The sequence below is a fragment of the Watersipora subatra genome, chromosome 11, assembly GCF_963576615.1.
Source record: "Watersipora subatra chromosome 11, tzWatSuba1.1, whole genome shotgun sequence".
Taxonomy (NCBI): Eukaryota; Metazoa; Bryozoa; class Gymnolaemata; order Cheilostomatida; family Watersiporidae; genus Watersipora; species Watersipora subatra.
Window position 1 is genome coordinate 7,414,867 of NC_088718.1, and position 19,970 is coordinate 7,434,836.

The following is a 19,970-nucleotide window of genomic DNA, read 5'->3' on the forward strand; positions in this document are numbered from 1 at the left end:
AAATAACGAAAATAAAATGTAAAAAAGAAAAACTGGCTTTAGAAAAATGGAAAGAGATCTCCCACAACTTGAGTGATTGTGATAGGAGAGAGAGGTAAGTTACACCGGTTTGCATATGTCGATCCGTTGTTGTATGACTGCTTCATCAACAACATGTCGCTTCAGGGAAATCCAGTGTATGATCTGCTGAACCGAATATGAATAGTTGACTAGCTTTTTCTACCTTCTCTGCATATCAGAACGAAGACATCACACAAACTTAACAACAATGAAATCTATCTTAATAAAATTTTCATTGTGTGTGTGGTAGTCTGTCTAAACACTGTGTGGTTCCACAATTTTGGCCGAGTTAATCCTAACTTTACAAGCTAGTCTGTCTGTTGGTCTGTCTAAACACTGCTTCCACAATTTTGGCTGATTTAATGCAAACTTAAGAAGCCTGTGTTCCATGCCCCTTCCATGATCGCTAAAAATATTTGGTTTCAAAACTCCACCTGGTTCCTGTGAACCAACCACTTAGACACCCACCCACAAGGCCACAGTCTATCTGAATGAATATCAATAAATCCTGTATCACTGCTAGTATAAGTCAGTACAAGATATAAGCAGTACACAGCTCAATGTGCAGCATTGAAAGGTGTCTACAACATGAATCCATGCAGGATACTTTTGATAAATGTTGCAGTTAATCTACAGCAATGACAAAATATCTTCTAGAACAGTAGTTCTTAACCTGGGTGGTTTAATCAAACCACTCAGGTTAAGAGGCAGTCGTTAAGATGTTTAAGGTTAAGAATCCAGGTTATGATGTTTAAGAAGCTGGATTCTGAGAACCCGACACTTAAAGACCCACCTGCTGGCTATCTGATTGCAAAAGTAAGAAATCCTACATATCACTGGGATTCACTACTAGTAAAGATTCACTACTAGTAAAGATTCACTACTAGTAAAGAACACAAAATAATTTAATGAGCTGTTCACCACGGACCGTATACAGTATTAAATATATTTATCCATTTCAATTTTAGTAACTACTTTGCTATGCAATCTACAGCCTAAGTATTGTTGTGAATTATTTGTTATGACTGGAAGTCCATCCAACAGAGTTCACCGACACAAGAAGTACATTTTGAAAACAAACGGCGAGCATTAGCCACGGCTCACTTTAGCTGCCAATGTACCTCCCAGCGCACAGATCAATACAAAGTAAGACCTCGGCGAGCTATAAAAACAAATATTTAACAATAACATTTTTGGGTCATAACTGGAGCATCAAACTATAATCTCAAGAAATGAGTAGACAACTCCTATGAATAAGTGACAAATCGAAAAATGGTGCTGTCTAGTATGTTCTTATAGTTTATGAAAGTGTTCAGAACAGTGCAGTATATAGTTGTCTTCAAACCCATCTGAAACTATCACAAATACTTTACCTCCTCATGCTTCACAAGAGCTGTGTCTATGTCCATAGAGTGATCCATCTCAACGGCTCTAAGTTTAGCCTCCGTTGTCTCCAGCCGCATCTGCAGAGTGTCCGTGGTATCCTTCATCTACAATCATATAGCAAGATGTGCGACTGTTATAACTGGTATTATTATTAATATTATTAGTATTATTATTATTAGTATTAATATTACCAGGATATTACTATACCACTTACTACCATTAGCTCAATACTCATTTTTGTCAAGTTTAGGTTAACCCGCCACCCTGTGTCAAGCACTGTAGCTATTTGGCCATTTGTAACTCACTGTAAAACATCTATTTGAACGTCACCTCTATTTGACCGCCACCTCCAGTTGACCGCCACCTCTATTTGAATGCCAGCTCTATTTGACCGCCACTATGGAAGAAGGGTTAAAAAATAGAGCGCTACCCTTTAATTGAACGCCAACTCTATTTGACCGTCACTATAGAGAGGGGTTGAAAAATAGGGCACCATGGCGTTCAATTAGAGGTTTTACGGTAGCTACATGTACACAGACTTGGTTTGTAATCACTATTAAAACTGGGTAAAAATATGTGCTTTAAATAGATTCCATAGACTAAGGTCAATAGTTTGTACCAGGTAGAATTGGCATTGTGAGTGCTCATCGCTCTTGCGATAGGATTGGCATTATGAGTACTCACCGCTCTTTTGAGCTGATCATCCTTCAGTTTGATCGTATGTTCCAGTTCCCCGCACTTCTTCTTATACGATAGAACCTATGTAATGACACATACAAAGTAGTTTTGGAGGAAAAGATACAATTTTCTGGCAGATGCTTCATTACGCGTCCACCAATAGCCTAAGCTCTAGAATAGTCTAAGCTCTAGAATAGCCTAAGCTCTAGAATACAGTTTCAACTCAGGTTTTAAATGCTTCTGTTCTCAACAAAATGGATTTTAAGCAGAAAACTCAAGACTTATTTTATTGCCTCAGGCTGAACAAAAGTCTGGCTTTCAACCAAGATAAGATTTTCTATGTTAAATTTGGTAACAATTGAAGAAATTAAATGGTTCTTCTGTGCTTGTTTGCTTTCTTTGCTAGAAGATGTTAAGGTACACTTTCATTAGAAACACTTCAGATATTAGCCTTAGCGAAGGCTTCGCTACTTGCTTATGATAAAGTTGGAAATAATAAAACATAGAAAATATTTGTTTTTTCAGGATCTTAGATAGGATATTTGGTATTAAAATAAAACAGTGTATTTTAAAATTTATATTTTTGGTATACAGTACACAATACTCGGAGTAAATGAGTCCGGGATATGAGTTGCTACAGGTACAGCAGTACTGTACATTCCACAATCTAGTCTATGCATAGTTTTTTATGAAACAATCACTTTATTTTACATACTATATGCCCTCCTATTACGCGTATCTACAGTGCTTTATGCTAAATGTTTTAAAAAGTTGTTTTCTAGACTTGAAATGAATTAAAGTTAATTATAATGAAAAAAAAATCATTTTTAGGTTCGAATAAGCCATTTTTCGAGCAGCATTTTGGAATGGATTACGGTTAAAACCCGAGGTTTGACTGTACGTATAGTCTTTTCAGAAGCTCAACTGTCTTGCTATCTGGCCAAGCTATATTTGCCTGAGTTTATGATTTCCCAAAGAAAATGACAACTAGCTACAGCTAAGGAAGCTTACAGACACCGGTACAGTGTTATACAAAAGCTACTGCAAATCAGAGAAATTGTTACAATTTAAAAACGTAAACAGCCATGACAAAAAAATTGGCCATTTTTTGTCATGGCCACTCATGACATCTCTTCCACACCATTGTGAACAGTTGCCTAGGCGCCTTGCACAAGACCGAAAGTATGACTGACTGATCAAATGTTGTATTTTAACATTTATAAAGTACAAAAAGCAAATGACACAGAGTCGAAGAACTTTTACCCCAATAATATCATGTGTTGTATTTACTCCTAATACAGCTATTAATTTTATAGTCTGAGTACCTTGGCTTGTAACTTTTGGACGAGGGACGCCTGTCTCTGCTGTCCATCTTGATAAGCTTGCAACTTTCTCTTGTAGTTACCATGCTCTTCATCCAGCCTTTTCCGTAGCTCGATATTTTGCTGCACGAGATTACGGGTACCGAGGTCCTCCCCCGACAGATCTCCACCAGCCAACTTCAGTGCCTGCTCCAACTGCGTAGACAAAATTCTAAGTGACAATACAGACCAAGCGATTCTAAGTGACAATTGGCAAGCCAATTCATAACTGTAGGCAGCTATGAACAAGCAACTCCAAATATGCTCGGGAAAATATCCCACAAATAAGGTTAGATAATGACAAAACTAAGAAACGCTGACGAAGTCTCGTCAGAACACTGGAAATATGGCAGATGAAACAGAAAGAAAGAAAACTGCAATTCGACTTATTTGAAAAGCCTTGACCTCTGTACCTTGCAAAGGTATCGTATTAAGTTAAAGATTTGAACGTTATCTTTGTGGTACTCCAAGTGTGATTGTTAGCATAGCTACGGATACAACTGAAAACACAGATTCCATAGAATCCACACAAAATAAGAATGTGTTTAAAGTTTTTATTTTATTCAAAGTTAACGATCTTAACAACATACAATTACTTTTTTTTAAACAGCAGGATTTACGATTGTTGGAATACGGTATTCACTAAACATAAAGGGTTGATGTCTTGACGACTCCCACATTTATTTAATCTCAAGATATGCAGAACATTAAAGTTAATCTTTAAAACTAGAAAGTAATACAGTCAATTCGGTCTAAAACAGTCATTAAAACATACTGTACATAGTAAACATAAAGAGTTGACAACTCTCATATCATATCTTGGATATCAAGATATGCAAAAGGTCATACTTAATTCATAATTATCGCCACAAAGAACCAACTCACTCCAGTATAAAAAAGCCATTAAACTTAACTTATTATCAGTAGTATATTTGAATCTGTCTCAAAGCTTACCGCTGAAGTACGATAACTCATATTTGAATTGGAACGCTATCCTGCAATGTGATCCCGACTACGATGCATCACAGACAGCGAAATGATGACAGAGTTGTTACGTAGCTCAAAGTGTGTACCATCTCTCACTAAAGCATTGTGACAAACCACACGTCCAGCCCTAAACCTTATAGAGAGTGCAGTCAAAGGAGACTTCCAAACCGAATCTTTATCAAATGCTTTCATATCTAATACAAACAAGTGCAATCAGCAAACAAAACAAATTTGAATAGGCGTTCAGGCAGCTATTCAAGGTGCTTGCAATTTAAATGAGCCGTTATAACTCGACTTCAGGGCAGCTTTCCGCTTGAACATGAAATATTCATTCTTTTGATTCAACTCTACGCAGCCAGGCATACCCTATTATAGACAGTCCTTGGCAGGTGCTTCCATTATTGCTGACACCGCTCTATCAGCTTCAAACCAAGCGGCTGCTATAGCAACGAGCCTAGTCAACAGGCCTATCAGAGATGCCCTAACAAACCCATCACATACATGTATGCTAACCTTTCAGTAAACCATTTGCCCTTTTATCATTGATGCTACACAAAGCTCTACAACGGCATGCTCTCTGAAGCACCTAGCATCTTACTGAATGAGTGCCTAGCTTCTAGCTATGGCCCAGGTATATGCAATATGCAGCAGGCTCCAGCAAAATTGAATACTTCACACTCAACACGCATTAAGGACTAATTGTTAGTCATTCCAACATTTTCGCATGTAAACATTTTTCGATCCTTCAAAAAGCGCTGCTGTTTGTTTTCCGGAAGAGCTAAAATGCAGAATGTAGAAAAATTTCAGACAATTATGGTATAAATGAGTAACTCATAGCCATGGTTGACATAAAAAATTAAAACGTTTCAAATCATTGATTGAAATCATGATTTTCTTCATAAAAAAGTATTATGATTTTTATAAATTTGCAAAAAATAGTGTTTCTTGACAAATTTGTAAACACTCTTCAGTCATGAATTGGCAAGTGTGATGGAGATAACTGACTGCATGTGGAACACAATTCTACAGACGACTTCTGAAGTGAAGATGCATGAGTGAACCTGGTTTACAAGATAAACTCGTGAGTCCTCATTTTAAAGGTCCCTTTTAAGCGGCACAGTTGGCTATAAGTGCTGGTTGTGAGAACCAACTACATGTTTTGAAGAGTTTCCTAGTTGCACCAATCTGCTTGGACAGAGGAAGGTCAGTGAGTTGACGCCCAATGCCTTCCAAAGATGAGATTCATCCTCTTGCGTTTTACGTGGCTTACAAATTCAGTTCAAAAGCTAGGTCAAGATCACAAGATCAACTTATAACTTGTTCACAAGAATTAAAGCTTAGATAGCCAAGGTAACAGTTGCACTTCATAGCATGCCCGTACGAGTAAGAAATCTATCTAACGATCCAACAAACAAAAAGAGAGAACAATTCCTCAAGAACACAAGCATGAATTTGCCATGGGACCAGTCATTTGAATAGCCCGTAATTCAATTAATCCATTGCTGATTCCAATTGTTGGGAGCTACTATGATATGCAGAAATATTTCAGGAAACTCAAGCATCCAGGGAGCAGTCATACAGCACCCAGAGGTGCAATACTACAGGCTGCTTTGACAGCAATGGATCCATATTGTAAATCGATGGCTCATAGTAAATAATTGAGTGAAAAGGCGGTAACAAGCATAGCAACAAAACAAAGACATCACATTCACGCAGCTCCGTTCTGCTCTCTCGCAACATGAGGCAAAGCCTGCCTATTGTGGCAGCTGTTTGTCTGCTACAATTGGTTAAAGAAGCTAACTCAAAGAACAGCTGCCGACAGGGAGCGGCAATTCGGCAGCAGGCCACTAGCCAGTGCACAAGGCAGTAATCACATATTCCTAGTTTTCCATAAAGCAATCAAATAACGAAATCAGAGAGTGCATACGCTAAACGCTGATAATCAAACCAGCAACCATGAAAGCTTAATCTCAAACCACAATAGTTTCTAGTTACGGTGGTCCTAGCAACTATCACTAATCATAACAAACCAAGGTCCATCTATGCACAGGAAACTGAGCAAATTACAAACATTACATGTTTATTTTGATGTCTCCACTAAAACACACCAAAAGTTACAATCCAAGAAGTCGTACACTCAACTGGAATTGTGTGAGCATATTCCTCGAAGGATGATGTCTGCAAAACTTACTACAAGCAGAGGCTGTGCGTGTTTTTAGAGCATTGTTCTACAAACAATGACTGTGATCTTGGCTGGGCATGTCTGAGTCCGGTTGCAAAGGAACCCCGACAACCGGAGACATGCCCAGTTGCAGAGAGCAATTTAAGTTTAAATGTCATTCCTGTCCCTTTGTCAGGAATGGAACCCCAACCTGTTGTTCACAGGTCAAACATTCTAGATCACCAGGCCACAGATGCTCACAACTGTCAATGTATTACATAGTGCTGAGGTAGACGTTATCGATGATCACCGAAGCCAGTTCCAGAGTCTTGATTAACATCTGACATGACTTGAAGGAATAAAGAGAGCAGTCAGCTATTGATAAAAGACAGTTATAGTTTCATTTGTAATGACTCACTTAATGGCTGAATGCACAGCGGATTGCGTTACACCGGATACCGGATATCACCAACTAATAAGCCTAATGTGTACACCAACGTTCCTTGTTTGTTATCGAAACTTTTCTTATCGTTTAAAGCTACTTCAAAGCTAATTATATGCTTACGATCTGTACTGACCTGTTTGTATATTTATGTCTTTCTCTATTTACAAAACCATATCAGGGGAGACAAATCTCGCTAATTTTCACCCCGAATTGCTTAATGAGTAATCACTAACTCTCCAGATTTCTTACAATTACAAGAGTAGCCTGAGTTCCTTACCTGAGGAATTACAGGTTATTAAAGTACTAATTATAACAGCTTCATGGTATGAACTGATAAAAGCAGATTACGCTGTCGTACACAATGACCTCTCCGCTTACAGTGTGTAACTGTGAAGACAGCTTGCTAATGTCTCTCACAAGTTAGGGCATTCCAGAGGGGCTTCAGCCTAAATCTTGTAGATTTTAGGTTTATGCCCATACCACAAACACGCCATCTTGCGAGCCTTGCTAATTTGCACCAATATTCAAAGCTACAACTAGGAAATCCATAACACCCGCTAGATGCTCATTTGAATACAAGATCCAGACAAAAACTAATAGATTGGGGGCCATCGGAATGCAGTGACACACTGTGAAAGTTGAGTAATTCTACGCATTCAGCTGCAATAGGTAAACTTCCTTCAATAAATTTTCTTCTTGAATTTTTTAATTTCAATAGTATTACATTATAAGCTTAAACATTTACTATAATAAGATCCTTGTCCGTCTGTCCGAAGCCACTCTAAGAGCGTTAGAAAAAAAGATTGCACCACATGAGAGTCGAGTCCAGAAGTACATAGCATCTGCGCCACTCGACCACATGTACCCTTTTCAGAATAATTGTGTGCATAGTTATTATACTTGACAATCTCTCACAGCGCACCAGACAGCCAGGGTATTAGAGTGTCCGATGTTACAGCTCATAGCCATGATAATTGAAAAGCATACAACTCACCCTTTCGCTTACTGCTCCATATTTGATGCCAATATCATCTCTCTCAGCACGAGCTTGGCTCAGCAAATCCTCCAATCTATTCATTTCCGCGTTCATCATTCTGTTCTCCTCCATAAGAGAGTTTACTGTCTGTGAAGTCATGCTGGTCTGCAAACACGCAATTACTATCAAACTCTAAGCTACAAGAAAGTATAACGCCTGGCATCTCATTATATTATATTAAAAAATTAGAAAGCCTAAAAAAATAACACTTTAAATATATTATTATTTAATTATTATATTATAATTAGGCTAATAACAGTGAAGGGAGCATCATCTTTGCACATTCAAATAAATGCAGTTTCTAGGCTGACATGTAGCAATATAACAAAAACATTACGAAGTTTATTATGAAGTTGCATGATATGTTATTTTGGTGTATGTGTTTTATTTCATAACTTAGTAAAAATATACTTCCTACATATTAAGGCCCACATGTGCGGTAGCACTGCAGCTAGTCAAGGTGTTGGGCCCACAGAAGTTAATATAACTCGGCAATGAAGAGAACATTCACCGTCTTCATAAAATTAGAATTGTCGAAACGATGTTTGAATAGTCCTTCACAAATGTATGTATGTATTTGTATCACTTTTTATGATAAAATCATTGTTTGTTCAGGCTCTGTGAATGAAAACTGTAAAAATTGTAGACATATACTTAGAATAAAATAAAGATTGTGAAAAGAAAACTAGAAGGAGACTAATATTTTATGACATAAAGTTTGTTTCGAATTTGAACAGATACTGAACAAAAGCACTATTTGCGAGAGTTTGTACGATATGCTACAGTCTTGTACCACCCTGAGGGGGGTTTGCCTAATGTGATGATAGAGCTAATTTTTAAGCTGCAGAAAGTCCAAAGGAACTTTGGGTCATAATTCGAATAGTTCAAATGTGTACACACTACGCTAGCCTATCACAAACATGGACACACTTTTCTAGCCTATCACAAACGTGGACACACTAATCTAGCCTATCATACACCTAGCTTTACAAGCAGGATCAAGTTTGGTCAAATTAAGTCACTTCATAATTTTGGCACCAGTAATAATAAAACTGACATTTGTGTCAACTAACAAAAGACTTAAGATTTGTGTACTATAAAAACGATAAGCAGACCTCAGGAGCAGATGTATCAGCAAAGCTTCGAGTGACAATATCTCTCACACGACTTGAGGCTTTCTGCCTGCCGTGACCCCCCTCTGCATGTAGAGTTAGTTCCTCGTCCCCTCGCAAGATGTTGTCTTCTATTTTCTAAGATGCAAAGGCAATAGTTTCGATACACTAGCGATTTCTCACAAAACTGGCCAATATGACTCCAAGAAAGATAATTAATGTAATTACACTCAGTTAGTTAACAACTCATAAGCACTCCATCCCTCGAAAATTTAGAAAAACCTAAAAGAGATAATCTCCAAATAAATTGTGATGAACAATCCAATAACCTTCAGTGTCGATTTAGCAAAATACACATTGAAACTTCATGTTAGCCCATGCAATGGCAATTAAAAGGACATAATAATTTCTGCAGCAGACTATAATAGAGCAGGTACACTAGTTAGTATATAGGCATGTTGCAAGCAGGTAAGCAAAGGAGAGAGGGCAACCGATAACAAGCATAATTGAGACTGAAATAAAATTAGCAACTGAGTAAAGCGGAGAATCACAAAACTGTATAACTTAAAAACGCTTTACAATTTCATATATAAATTAAAATGTGGAAAAACTGTCTGACAGTGAACAAGCGCACGATATCGGTCCAGCAGTATCAAATCATCTAAAACTACTGCGCTTGCGATTAGATACGGCAGATAATTATTTGGGAAGACATCAATCGTCAATGAATACATGAATTTACTGCAAACTAAAATGAGCCACAACAGCTTCAATCGCTCCAGTGTGTTTGGGAATGTACAGGTATGATTGTGGCCAAATATGTGATTGCAAGAAAAAGGGGAATAAAATGGAAACAAGCATTTCAAAATTAGTTATACTTACAAGTGGTGCTATTCCTAAATATATTCCAACAAACACCTTATTGAGATACATACACAAATCTTTTAATAATAGTATAAAACTTCAAGTAATTGAAATTACTACTTATTAAATAGAAATTGATTTACTAGGTCGATCGCTTTGGACAACGAGCGGAGTAGTAATTACCTAAGCAGCCTTACAATCACACTATTGAAGCGATGTGGTCAACATGCTTCCATTACAAAAACATGCACTTCTCAACCGGTACAAAAACCGTGAACATACGCATACTGTGACTTGAAACACAGTAGTCGTGACAATCAAGTTGTACAGGAAATGCAGATCCCCATGTTAATCGAAATTCAGTCATAAAACAGTTTTTATCAACTGTCTGCATTCTACTGATCGAGAGAAAGTTTTTTAATAGCAAGTGTAACAATTACCTGTATAGCAGACTCTAATCTCTGCTCTTCGCTACTCATCGGGAGATTTGAATTTTTATCTAAGGGGAAATCAACGGGCACGCCGGGACAGTTTTGCCATTTATCAAAAAGCTTCGAAACCGGCTTCTCTAACAACGCGTAAACGCTATTAGCTTGTGCGTTAATCTTAAACAAATACTAATTTTAAGGATACACGTGTTATGAATGTTCAGCATCTTTTATTTTAAATTTATTTTAATAAAAATTTTGTGTTTAAAAATAAGTTTGGTAAGTCATGGTAAAATGGAAACAACGCGAAAACGACGCGGACTTCTGAAGCGAGGAAGGACAACTTTAAAGATTATTACAGAACTGACAACAGAAAGGTTATTTTATGAATCCATACTCCAAAAAAATACTTGAAGATAACTTAACAAGATGAACTCATGTTTGAGCAAAGCCAACTCAAAGAGTGTTCATATGTCATGAATACTCACTGAGTGTCATGAAGGGGATTAGCTAGAAGGAAACAGTTGAAGAAAACTCGCCAGAGTGGGGTGGGGACAACCCCTAGCTCTAGATCTCTGCGCTTTAACCAACGCTACAACCTGCTGAACCCAACAGGAGGGAGCTGAAACCAACTCATTTATGCTCTGCTGAACCCAACAGAGTGCGCTGAACCCAACGCTGCTGACTGTACAACCTGCTGAAACCAACAGGAGGGAGCTGAACCCAACTCACTTCCGTTCTGCTGAAACCAACAGAATGCGCTGAAACCAACGCTGCCAACTGTACAACCTGCCGAACCCAACAGGAGGGAGCTGAAACCAACTCACTTGTGCTCTGCTGAACCCAACAGAGTGCGCTGAACCCAACGCTGCTGACTGTACAACCTGCTGAAACCAACAGGAGGGAGCTGAACCCAACTCACTACCGTTCTGCTGAAACCAACAGAGTGCGCTGAAACCAACGCTGTAACCTGCTGAAACCAACAGGAGAGAACACAACTCTTGTAAGGATAATTATTTAATTATCCTCTTTATTTGTAGTCATTTTGTGTGAGCTTGCTGTTAGTGACGATTATAAAAGATATTTCTCCAACAATAACGACTTTATTATAGTAATACTAATCAAGCATCCAATTCAAGAGTCACATCCAAGCTGAACTGCCTAAAAATTAGTGGCAGTATTTATATTACATAAGCGATTGGCCTAGAGATTGACGGTTATCGTTCAAACCGACCAATCATATCGTCTTGCTGACTGCCGAGTTTCTAAGAATTTTCACATACAGAACAATAAAAAAATTATTCCTAGACAATGAGCCATTATAGCATAACAATCTAAACACTAACAAAAAGCCCAGGAAATTCTACATATACTGGGTAGCGAACAGTAAGTGTAAAAAAACATTAAGACATATTTCGATAACGAAAAGGGCTAATTACAAAATCTTATCTCGAGAAAACGTAGAACAAAAACGGAAACAATATTGTGTAAGTAATCTTAAACCACTAACAATTAATTATAACAGAAATTTAGAATATTTTGACATGTAACCATGAACATAAAAAATGTCTTCCAATGAGTGAACGGTAAGAAATAAATTATAGAAGATTGTTCACTGCGTAAAAGCCTTAATAAATGGCGTCTGTTATCTTTTCTAGGTCAACCGCTATCCCAGAAGTCTCTTCTCTATATACGGTATATATATTGGCTACGTCACCTTTTCCCTTTGATCAGTTCACCATGTTTTTCTGCGACGGGTGTACGGAGCGCCTTGATGAGCCTGACGTCCATGGGACCGATAGCATCCAAATAAGACAACTCTTCGGAGTTATTCCCCCCACGGTCTTTTTTTATGGCCACCACTCCTTTCATAGAGTTTGTTCTTTAGAATATCTCGCTTTATTTTTACGTTTACAACACAGTGTATTATTATTTGGTATCAAAAAATTCACCATGTCTTACTCTGCTGTGTTGTAGGTGCAAAAAATGCGGAAATGTGATTATAAACTTTAAAAAGCTCAAAAACGAACAGTTAATCGCAGCCATCACGAAAATGCCGTAGTTTGGAATCTTTGGAAAAAAAAAAATTTAACCCTTTTACGGGTGAAGCGACTGTCGCCTATATTTTGCCTTCTTTTCCCAGTAGAGCGATATTAAACCTTTTGGATGCAATAAATCTGCTAACTTACCTCAAACTTGTCAAAAATCTCTTAATGGTTATGCATTGAAAAACTGAAAAATATCTCTATCAGTTGATATCCATTGCTTGAAAGTGAAGTTGATATCTATTGTTTGCTATTAACCTACAATGATATTATACTGCAGCTTGTGTACTGCTTTGCAATTTGTTGAAGAGTTCAATTTTGATTTTATTCTAAATTTGAAGACATATTTCTATTTTATATCTATATTTCACAATGTTGAATAAACGTTCATTGCACTCAATGATATGTTTGCTACAATTTGCAGCCAGAACTTGCTTTTTATGTGCAATAGAACAGGAATTATGAGCATCGATTCATTGTAAGTCGTGTTAAGATAACCACAAAGATGTTATCAAATAATACGCTGTAAATCTGCAAATTTATAAGTTATATAATGATAATCTTTCAAATGCTACAAAGATATATTCATGAACAAGTGACATAAATGAACCACACTTATATTACATACAGAATCAAAACTTAATATTTTTAAAACAAAAATATTTGCATCCTTTGCTCGGAAAGCTGCGTTCTGATTGCTGCTTTTAATGTAACTAACTTCTTCTGGTTGTCTAGTCTCTTTCACAATGTTTTCTGACCTCAACTCTCCTTCTGCACTGCTGAATTAGTGTATATTAGCGTCCAAATAATTTTTTGGCCGAGCAATACTTTTACGCCTTGCATTTAGCACAAATGCAATGCCTAAAAGTTATGCTCGCTAAACGCAACCTTAACCGTTAATCTAGTCATTCATCTACCATCATAAATGTAAACTGTTTTAATATACCTGTACTTTGAAGTATCAATCTTGTGTTAAATAAGGAACTACTATTAGCCTGAGACCATAGATATATATACCTAAGTATATAGGTATATATATCTATGCCTGAGACAGTTATCAATTATTTCTATGATGCTGCTTTCAAAGTTTTAACGAAAAAAACAAAAAGCTTTGGAGTTAGACAACAAGAGAATTAATTGTTATCGTTGTAAACAATTAATTATTAATACGATCTTTTGGACACTTTTCTACTAACTAATTGACATTATGGGTTCGTAAAGATCAAAGATTGTCAAAGTGGCAGTCAAAGGGAGGTGGCGGTCAATTAGAGAGTGGCACTCTATTTTTCAACCCTGCTCCCATGGTGGCGGTCATATAGTGGTGGCGTTCAAATAGAGGTGACGTGCAATTAGAGGTTTTACGGTATGTCTTGTACTTTATAGAAGAGAGGTTCTCATCCACTCCTCTTAACTCTCCCTTTGTAGCGTTTAAGTCCAAACCAAGCTGGCGCGCTGTTTCATGCTTTAATTACCGTAACATCAGCTCTTGTATTAACTATAAACTTTATCATTTTCCTTCTAGATTTTAGTTTCATTTTGAATTCTTGTACAGCAGTTCGTCTTTTCCTAGTCAGGAAAATGTTTCATCTGAGTGGTTTCATGTTTGCCACTGCGTGGACTTTTATTGTCTTTTCCTCCCTTCTGTCAAATCTTTGTAGACAGTTTCTGGCCAAGTGAGTCATCTCTGCACAAACAAAGCATTTCGGCAATGTGTCTGTTTTGTTTTTCATCTCTGATTTGTCATAGCGCTCTCTGTGGTCATGAACAAATTCTCCACATGTTTAACAGCTGCTACTTCTGCTTTTTCCTTGAATTTTCCTATGGTTTCTTTAACTGAATGTATTTTCATTTGCTCAGATTCAATCTATACTCTTTTCTTTTCTAATCCTTTTGCTTTCTTCTTGATCCTCAACTAAATCAACTTCCAACACAAAATTTGCGCTAATCTTTGTGTTGTAAATTATCTAAGACGAGTCATAACATACAACTGTACTGTAGTAGTTGCATGTATCTAACATTGTTGTGTCTTCCTGAAACTATTATGTAAAAATTATAGATTATAAGATATTTCTTTGTTCTGAATAAACCAATCTAACTCACTGTCAAGACTGATCTCCATAAGCAGTGACATGCTATTCTTCTATTAATGGTCCTGCAGTCACTCTGTTTTTATCTATTATTATGCTATGAACATTATTATTCTATTATTATCCTATGAATTATCTATATCCAATGTCTCGAATATATGTATACAATACTTTCCTGTTGAACAGTGAAGTTATCTATCCATAATTCCGCTGAATTCTTCCTACCCATAGCCCTTCGGGCTTTTTCAACTTCAGTCCCGCTGCAATGATAGCAGTATCAACTCTTTTAACAGATTTTTTTTATCCTTCTAATTTTGCTCTCTTTTAAGTATTGGTTTTTTCACTCCTTTTCCAAACTTGCTGTTCATATTTCAAAATCTGTTTAGTCTGGAACTGTTTAAAAATCGTAAGCCCTTTTTGTGTAGGGTAAATATCAACTCTTTCACCTAATAAATGTCACACCTCACAAGATTTTCATCATTGGCCAGTGTCCCTTCTGAAGATTCCACCATTTTTTTTTCAATTCGCAGAGTTTGAATTTATCCTTTGCAAAACTCCTGCCACTGTGTAGTAATTTATTAGGTATTCAGAGTGTTACATTTGTCTGATCTAACGCAGAATACAAGAACAACAAGAATGGGCATAATCAAGTAAACTTGGTACCGGCTACAACGTCTGCTGAAATAGTTGAAGAGCCTTCGCTGTTCTAGATTGTATCTAATTTATATCCAGCTGCAACACACTAATGTATCCAATATGATTTTATTTACAAAAAGCACAAATTTATAACGCTCACATTTTTGTTTCCTTTTATTTGAATTTTTTACACGAGAACAAATAAAATGGTTGACTCATGTGTAATGTGTTTTTTACATGTTCTTAATATAAAGGAATATTTTGCAAATTGGCTAGTCCTAGAAGAATTTATGTATGAACAGAATAAGAATGACAAGAATAGTTGCTGCAAAGAAATGTACTGATGGCTTATTTTGACCATAATTCAATAATAAATTTAACAATAAGCCATGTTTAGGTGCTTTTATCAAAAGGATTTTCAAAACAACTAAAAAAATGCCACCAATTCGCAACATTATGAAAAGGCGTGAGAAATACATGTAGATATATATGCCTATGAAAAATTGAAACGGAGCAATTTAATTTTATACAATGAAGGGCTTTTTGTGAAAAGAAAATGCAACTTGCATTGTCATTAAACATAATAATACAAAAAATGTAAATAGTTTCAAAGTCAAATAGTTTAATATCTATTGCTATCAATTAACAAAAACATAATACAATAACAATAATAATACAATACATAACAAAATACAAATAAACGCTATGGCACCTAATGTTCCACGTAGTTACACTGTGAGTACATAAAATGTATATTGGTTCAACCGCAGTTCAACAAAGCCATAGAGCTAGAATGTTTGTTTTCCAAGTTACAAAAAAATAAATTAATAGGATATAGTCTGTGCATTTTTGCTTGGCTCCCTCCTCTCATCTTCCATCTCCCACATACAGTCCACCTACGTCCTTCATAGTGGAGAAGCAGCCCAGAGCTATCTTTCACTCTTATTAACATAACTATGGAGAATAAGGTAAGACCAGATTTTTGGCCAGAATTTTATGCTGAGTTTAATGATATAGTTTATACACCGATAACTGGTCACATTTAGAAGTTCTAAAACAATTTTACTTTGAGTGAGGACAACTCCTAAAATTTAGGAAAATCTACATTTTTCTGTTTGGAATTACTGTTATGAGTCAAGTTTTCACATTTTAGAGTTATAAAAGCATGGATGATGAGGAGTGTGTCTTCCATTGTGCGGAAACATGTGGGAAAACCTTGGTTATGGTCACGGCACAGCAGTGGAAAACTGCTCAGGAGTGCACACAGAAGTTGACTGTGTTGGATGATGAACTTAACATAGTAATTGCAGCTAACATTCTTGAACATGAGTTACACACAAACCTTGTTTGTCACTGTGCATGCTACAAAAAATACTGCCATAAGTTACTCTTGGAAAGAGCTGAGTCCAGACAGGAAGAGAAACTCAGCAGAGGATACTGCCAGCTCTGAAGAGGTGGGTACTGTGGTGTTCATCCATGTCACCACTGGGCACTAAATAATGTTGCTCTTTATTGTTTTTATTGCCATTGTGATACACATAAATTATATAAATATCATTAATAAATCTCTATATTCACATTGTTTTACAAGTTTAGTAAGAGCAAATAATGTCATTTGTGCCCCATTTGTGTTAACATATTTGAAAGTCTGCATGGTGTTTGGTGACTTCCGTCCATGTTATAGTCATGCTCTGTTACTGATCATTTGTGTCATGGGTTTATTCTAAACAACCACAAAAAACAAGGTCATCTGGCAGTGTTAGAGGAAGTGGTCCTCTTTCACTTCAGCTGTACAGCATATGTCAGAAGAAAGATAAATGGTTGAAGAAATCGGGAAAGAAAACTGTAAGAGATACGCTAGCCAAAGCACAAACCTTGACAGCAGGTGATAAATTGAAGTCCTGTTACAAATAAGCTGCATGATTATGATGACTTATTCAGCCCTCTATTTCTTCCAAGCTAACCAATCGACATAAAATTTTTTGCATTCACTTTTTTATAGAATTGCTGATTGACTCTGCCAGAAGACGCCAGATGGACAAAAGGTATTGGTACATCTTTTAATCTTTGGTTAATCTTTGGTTAATCTTTGGTTAATCTTTGGTTAATCTTTGGTTAATCTTTGGTTAATCTTTGGTTAATCTTAGGTACATGAGCTTCCATCAGATCAATAGTACTACTTCCGTGAGAAGAAAGAACAAATGCGATACATTCACATTGGAAATGTATCAGGTATTCTAACACCACCCTACTGCCAGGCACTTCTGGGTCTACATGCACTCAGCGGTTGTGATAGTACCAGCGCATTTCATTCAAAGGGAAAGAAATCCTTTCTGAATTTGCTCACGCAGAACCCTGAGTTCATCAACGTATTAAGCTCTTTGGGCTTGGAGTTTGAGGTAAGTGATGATACTCGGCACTCTATAGAGAAACTCATATGCAGGCTTTATAATATTGACACAACTGAAAAGGTCAATGAAGCAAGATATTTGGTTTATTGCTCTCCCTCAAGGATTTTCCAAGCTAACCTTCCTCCAACCCAAGATGAACTGAGGCTGCATGTAATGAGAGCTTGTTACTAAGCAGCCATATGGCGTAGAGCTGCGCAGCCAACAATTGATCCTCCCCTACCCACTAATCATGGCTAAACTTTGTCTAATGGCAATCTCAAAATCACATGGATAACACAGAACCCACCACCTTCTGATGCGATGAAAAACATTTTTTGTCAATGTAAAACAGGATGTTCATCCAATAGATGCCAGTGCCAGAAGGCTGGACTCAAATGTACAGATATGTGTCAGTGCAAGGACTGTGGAAACAAAACTGGTGATGAAGAAGAGAATACAGATTCTGATGACGATGTTCGTAAAGGTAGGCTATTATACATCAAGTATCAGGTTGTGTTTGAAAGTTTGCAGAATATTTCCACTCATGATACCTTTCCCTCACACCAGACAGAAAAAAGAGATTCTACATCTTGGTCAAATCTTTAAACAGCTGTGGCATATTTTAATTCATTTTGCATTCTTATAGATGTGTTGGAGATAACACACAGCCATGGCACTACATCAGACCGACAGACAGACAAATTATGTAATCCATTATATTATATAATATCGTGTATAAGTTAAACTCTATGCAACTTGGAAAGATATAAATATTAAATCTGAAATATACTACAAATTCTGATCTTGATTGATGTGTTGCAACCTCTTTGTTTTTCCCAAATGATAAACTGGCATAATTTTAAATTATATCATTAAATTCATGTATTTCATAATACATTATAAAAGTGTTGTGACCAGTTGAGAGAATTGTCAATTACATACTCAGAACAAGCTCCAAAAACATATGGAATTGAGTAGTATTCACAATAATATTTAATACATGTTTTAAGTTACGCATATAACTTACATAATAATATTATAGGTAATATAAATTCAAATCCATGCATTTTTGAAATCTCATAATGTGATATTTGAAATCAGCTACAAATTTTGATCTAGTTTGATGTATCATAGTCCTGCTCTGTAATGGTCGAACTTGTTAATTATAAAATTATATTATTAATCTATTGTTTGTTTGTGAATATTATTTATTGAGGTTTTCATGAAAAAATAGTGTTCTGTTGACCTCATAATTAAAAATTAAAGCTAATATAATGTGGTATAATATGATAATTGAGAATAAAATTGATAGTGGCTACAATAATATGATTTCTATAAGAGGGTAATAAGGTCGTTGATTGAGCTGAGTATACATATATATATATATATATATATATATATATATACACATATATACATACATACATATATATATATATACACATACACACATATACACACATATATATATATATATATATATATATATATATATATATATATATATATATATATATATATATATATATATATATATATATATATATATATATATATATATATGCAAGCTGAGTTGATTGAGTATTTAGATTCCAAGTTAGTAATTATTAGTATGGTCATTTTTTAAAAAATTTTAACGCTGGTGACACAATACTCTACTATTCTTATGTCAGCTATGTATATATGTGTATATATATACATAGCTGTATATATACATATGCATATATATATATACGTATACATATATATGTATATACATACATATATATGCTATCTATATATATTGTATTACGTAATACATTATAATTAATCTGGGGGCTAGTTTCGAAGTGTAGAAACTAGATATTCAGAATCAGCATAAAATTCTGGTCTAGAACATTATTTCAGCATATTATCCATCCTAATATAAAACAAATCACTTTTTTGAGCACTTTATGGTAGGCCCTTCTCCACTATCACTACTGCTCCGCGCTTCGATCAAACGTTTCCTTAATCGTTGTATATAGGCTCTCAGCTACACAAATTTGTCTTTAGCTTTCTTCACAATAGCTAGCTTGGGGAATTACTAAAGAAGTGATTCACAAACGAGCTACTGTTGGAACGAAAGCTAAACTAAACAAATCTATGACGGACAATGGTTTCAAAGGCTAAGGTTTAGGTGGGGTAGTTTTCCGGTAATAACCAACGAAAAAACAGATCAGTCCATGTTCAGTTATCGCTCGATTTTGGATAATAGAGGAAGTGGTTGTAATTTGTTCAATTTCTGAGGTAAAATTGATATATGTTTGAAACAG

The 19,970-nt window shown here is 36.0% G+C and overlaps 2 protein-coding genes across 2 annotated transcripts in view; one reads left to right on the plus strand and one right to left on the minus strand.

Annotated features, from left to right (window-relative positions):
• The window catches only part of LOC137408146 (rootletin-like), a 45,355-nt gene extending 34,747 nt beyond the window's left edge, over window positions 1-10,608 (minus strand). Inside the window, exons 1-6 of the mRNA XM_068094538.1 lie at window positions 10,531-10,608; window positions 9,230-9,364; window positions 8,073-8,219; window positions 3,450-3,641; window positions 2,131-2,205; window positions 1,434-1,550 (exon numbers count right to left, since the gene is read on the minus strand). Coding sequence (XP_067950639.1) covers window positions 1,434-1,550; window positions 2,131-2,205; window positions 3,450-3,641; window positions 8,073-8,219; window positions 9,230-9,364; window positions 10,531-10,569 — 705 coding nt within the window. The 5' untranslated portion in view covers window positions 10,570-10,608. The remainder of the gene's footprint in view (window positions 1-1,433; window positions 1,551-2,130; window positions 2,206-3,449; window positions 3,642-8,072; window positions 8,220-9,229; window positions 9,365-10,530) is intronic.
• Window positions 10,609-19,867: 9,259 nt separating this feature from the next.
• Window positions 19,868-19,970, plus strand: part of LOC137408220 (dual specificity protein phosphatase 16-like) — a 63,209-nt gene continuing 63,106 nt past the window's right edge. The window contains exon 1 of the mRNA XM_068094637.1: window positions 19,868-19,944. The gene's annotated coding sequence lies outside the window, so the exon portion shown is untranslated. The remainder of the gene's footprint in view (window positions 19,945-19,970) is intronic.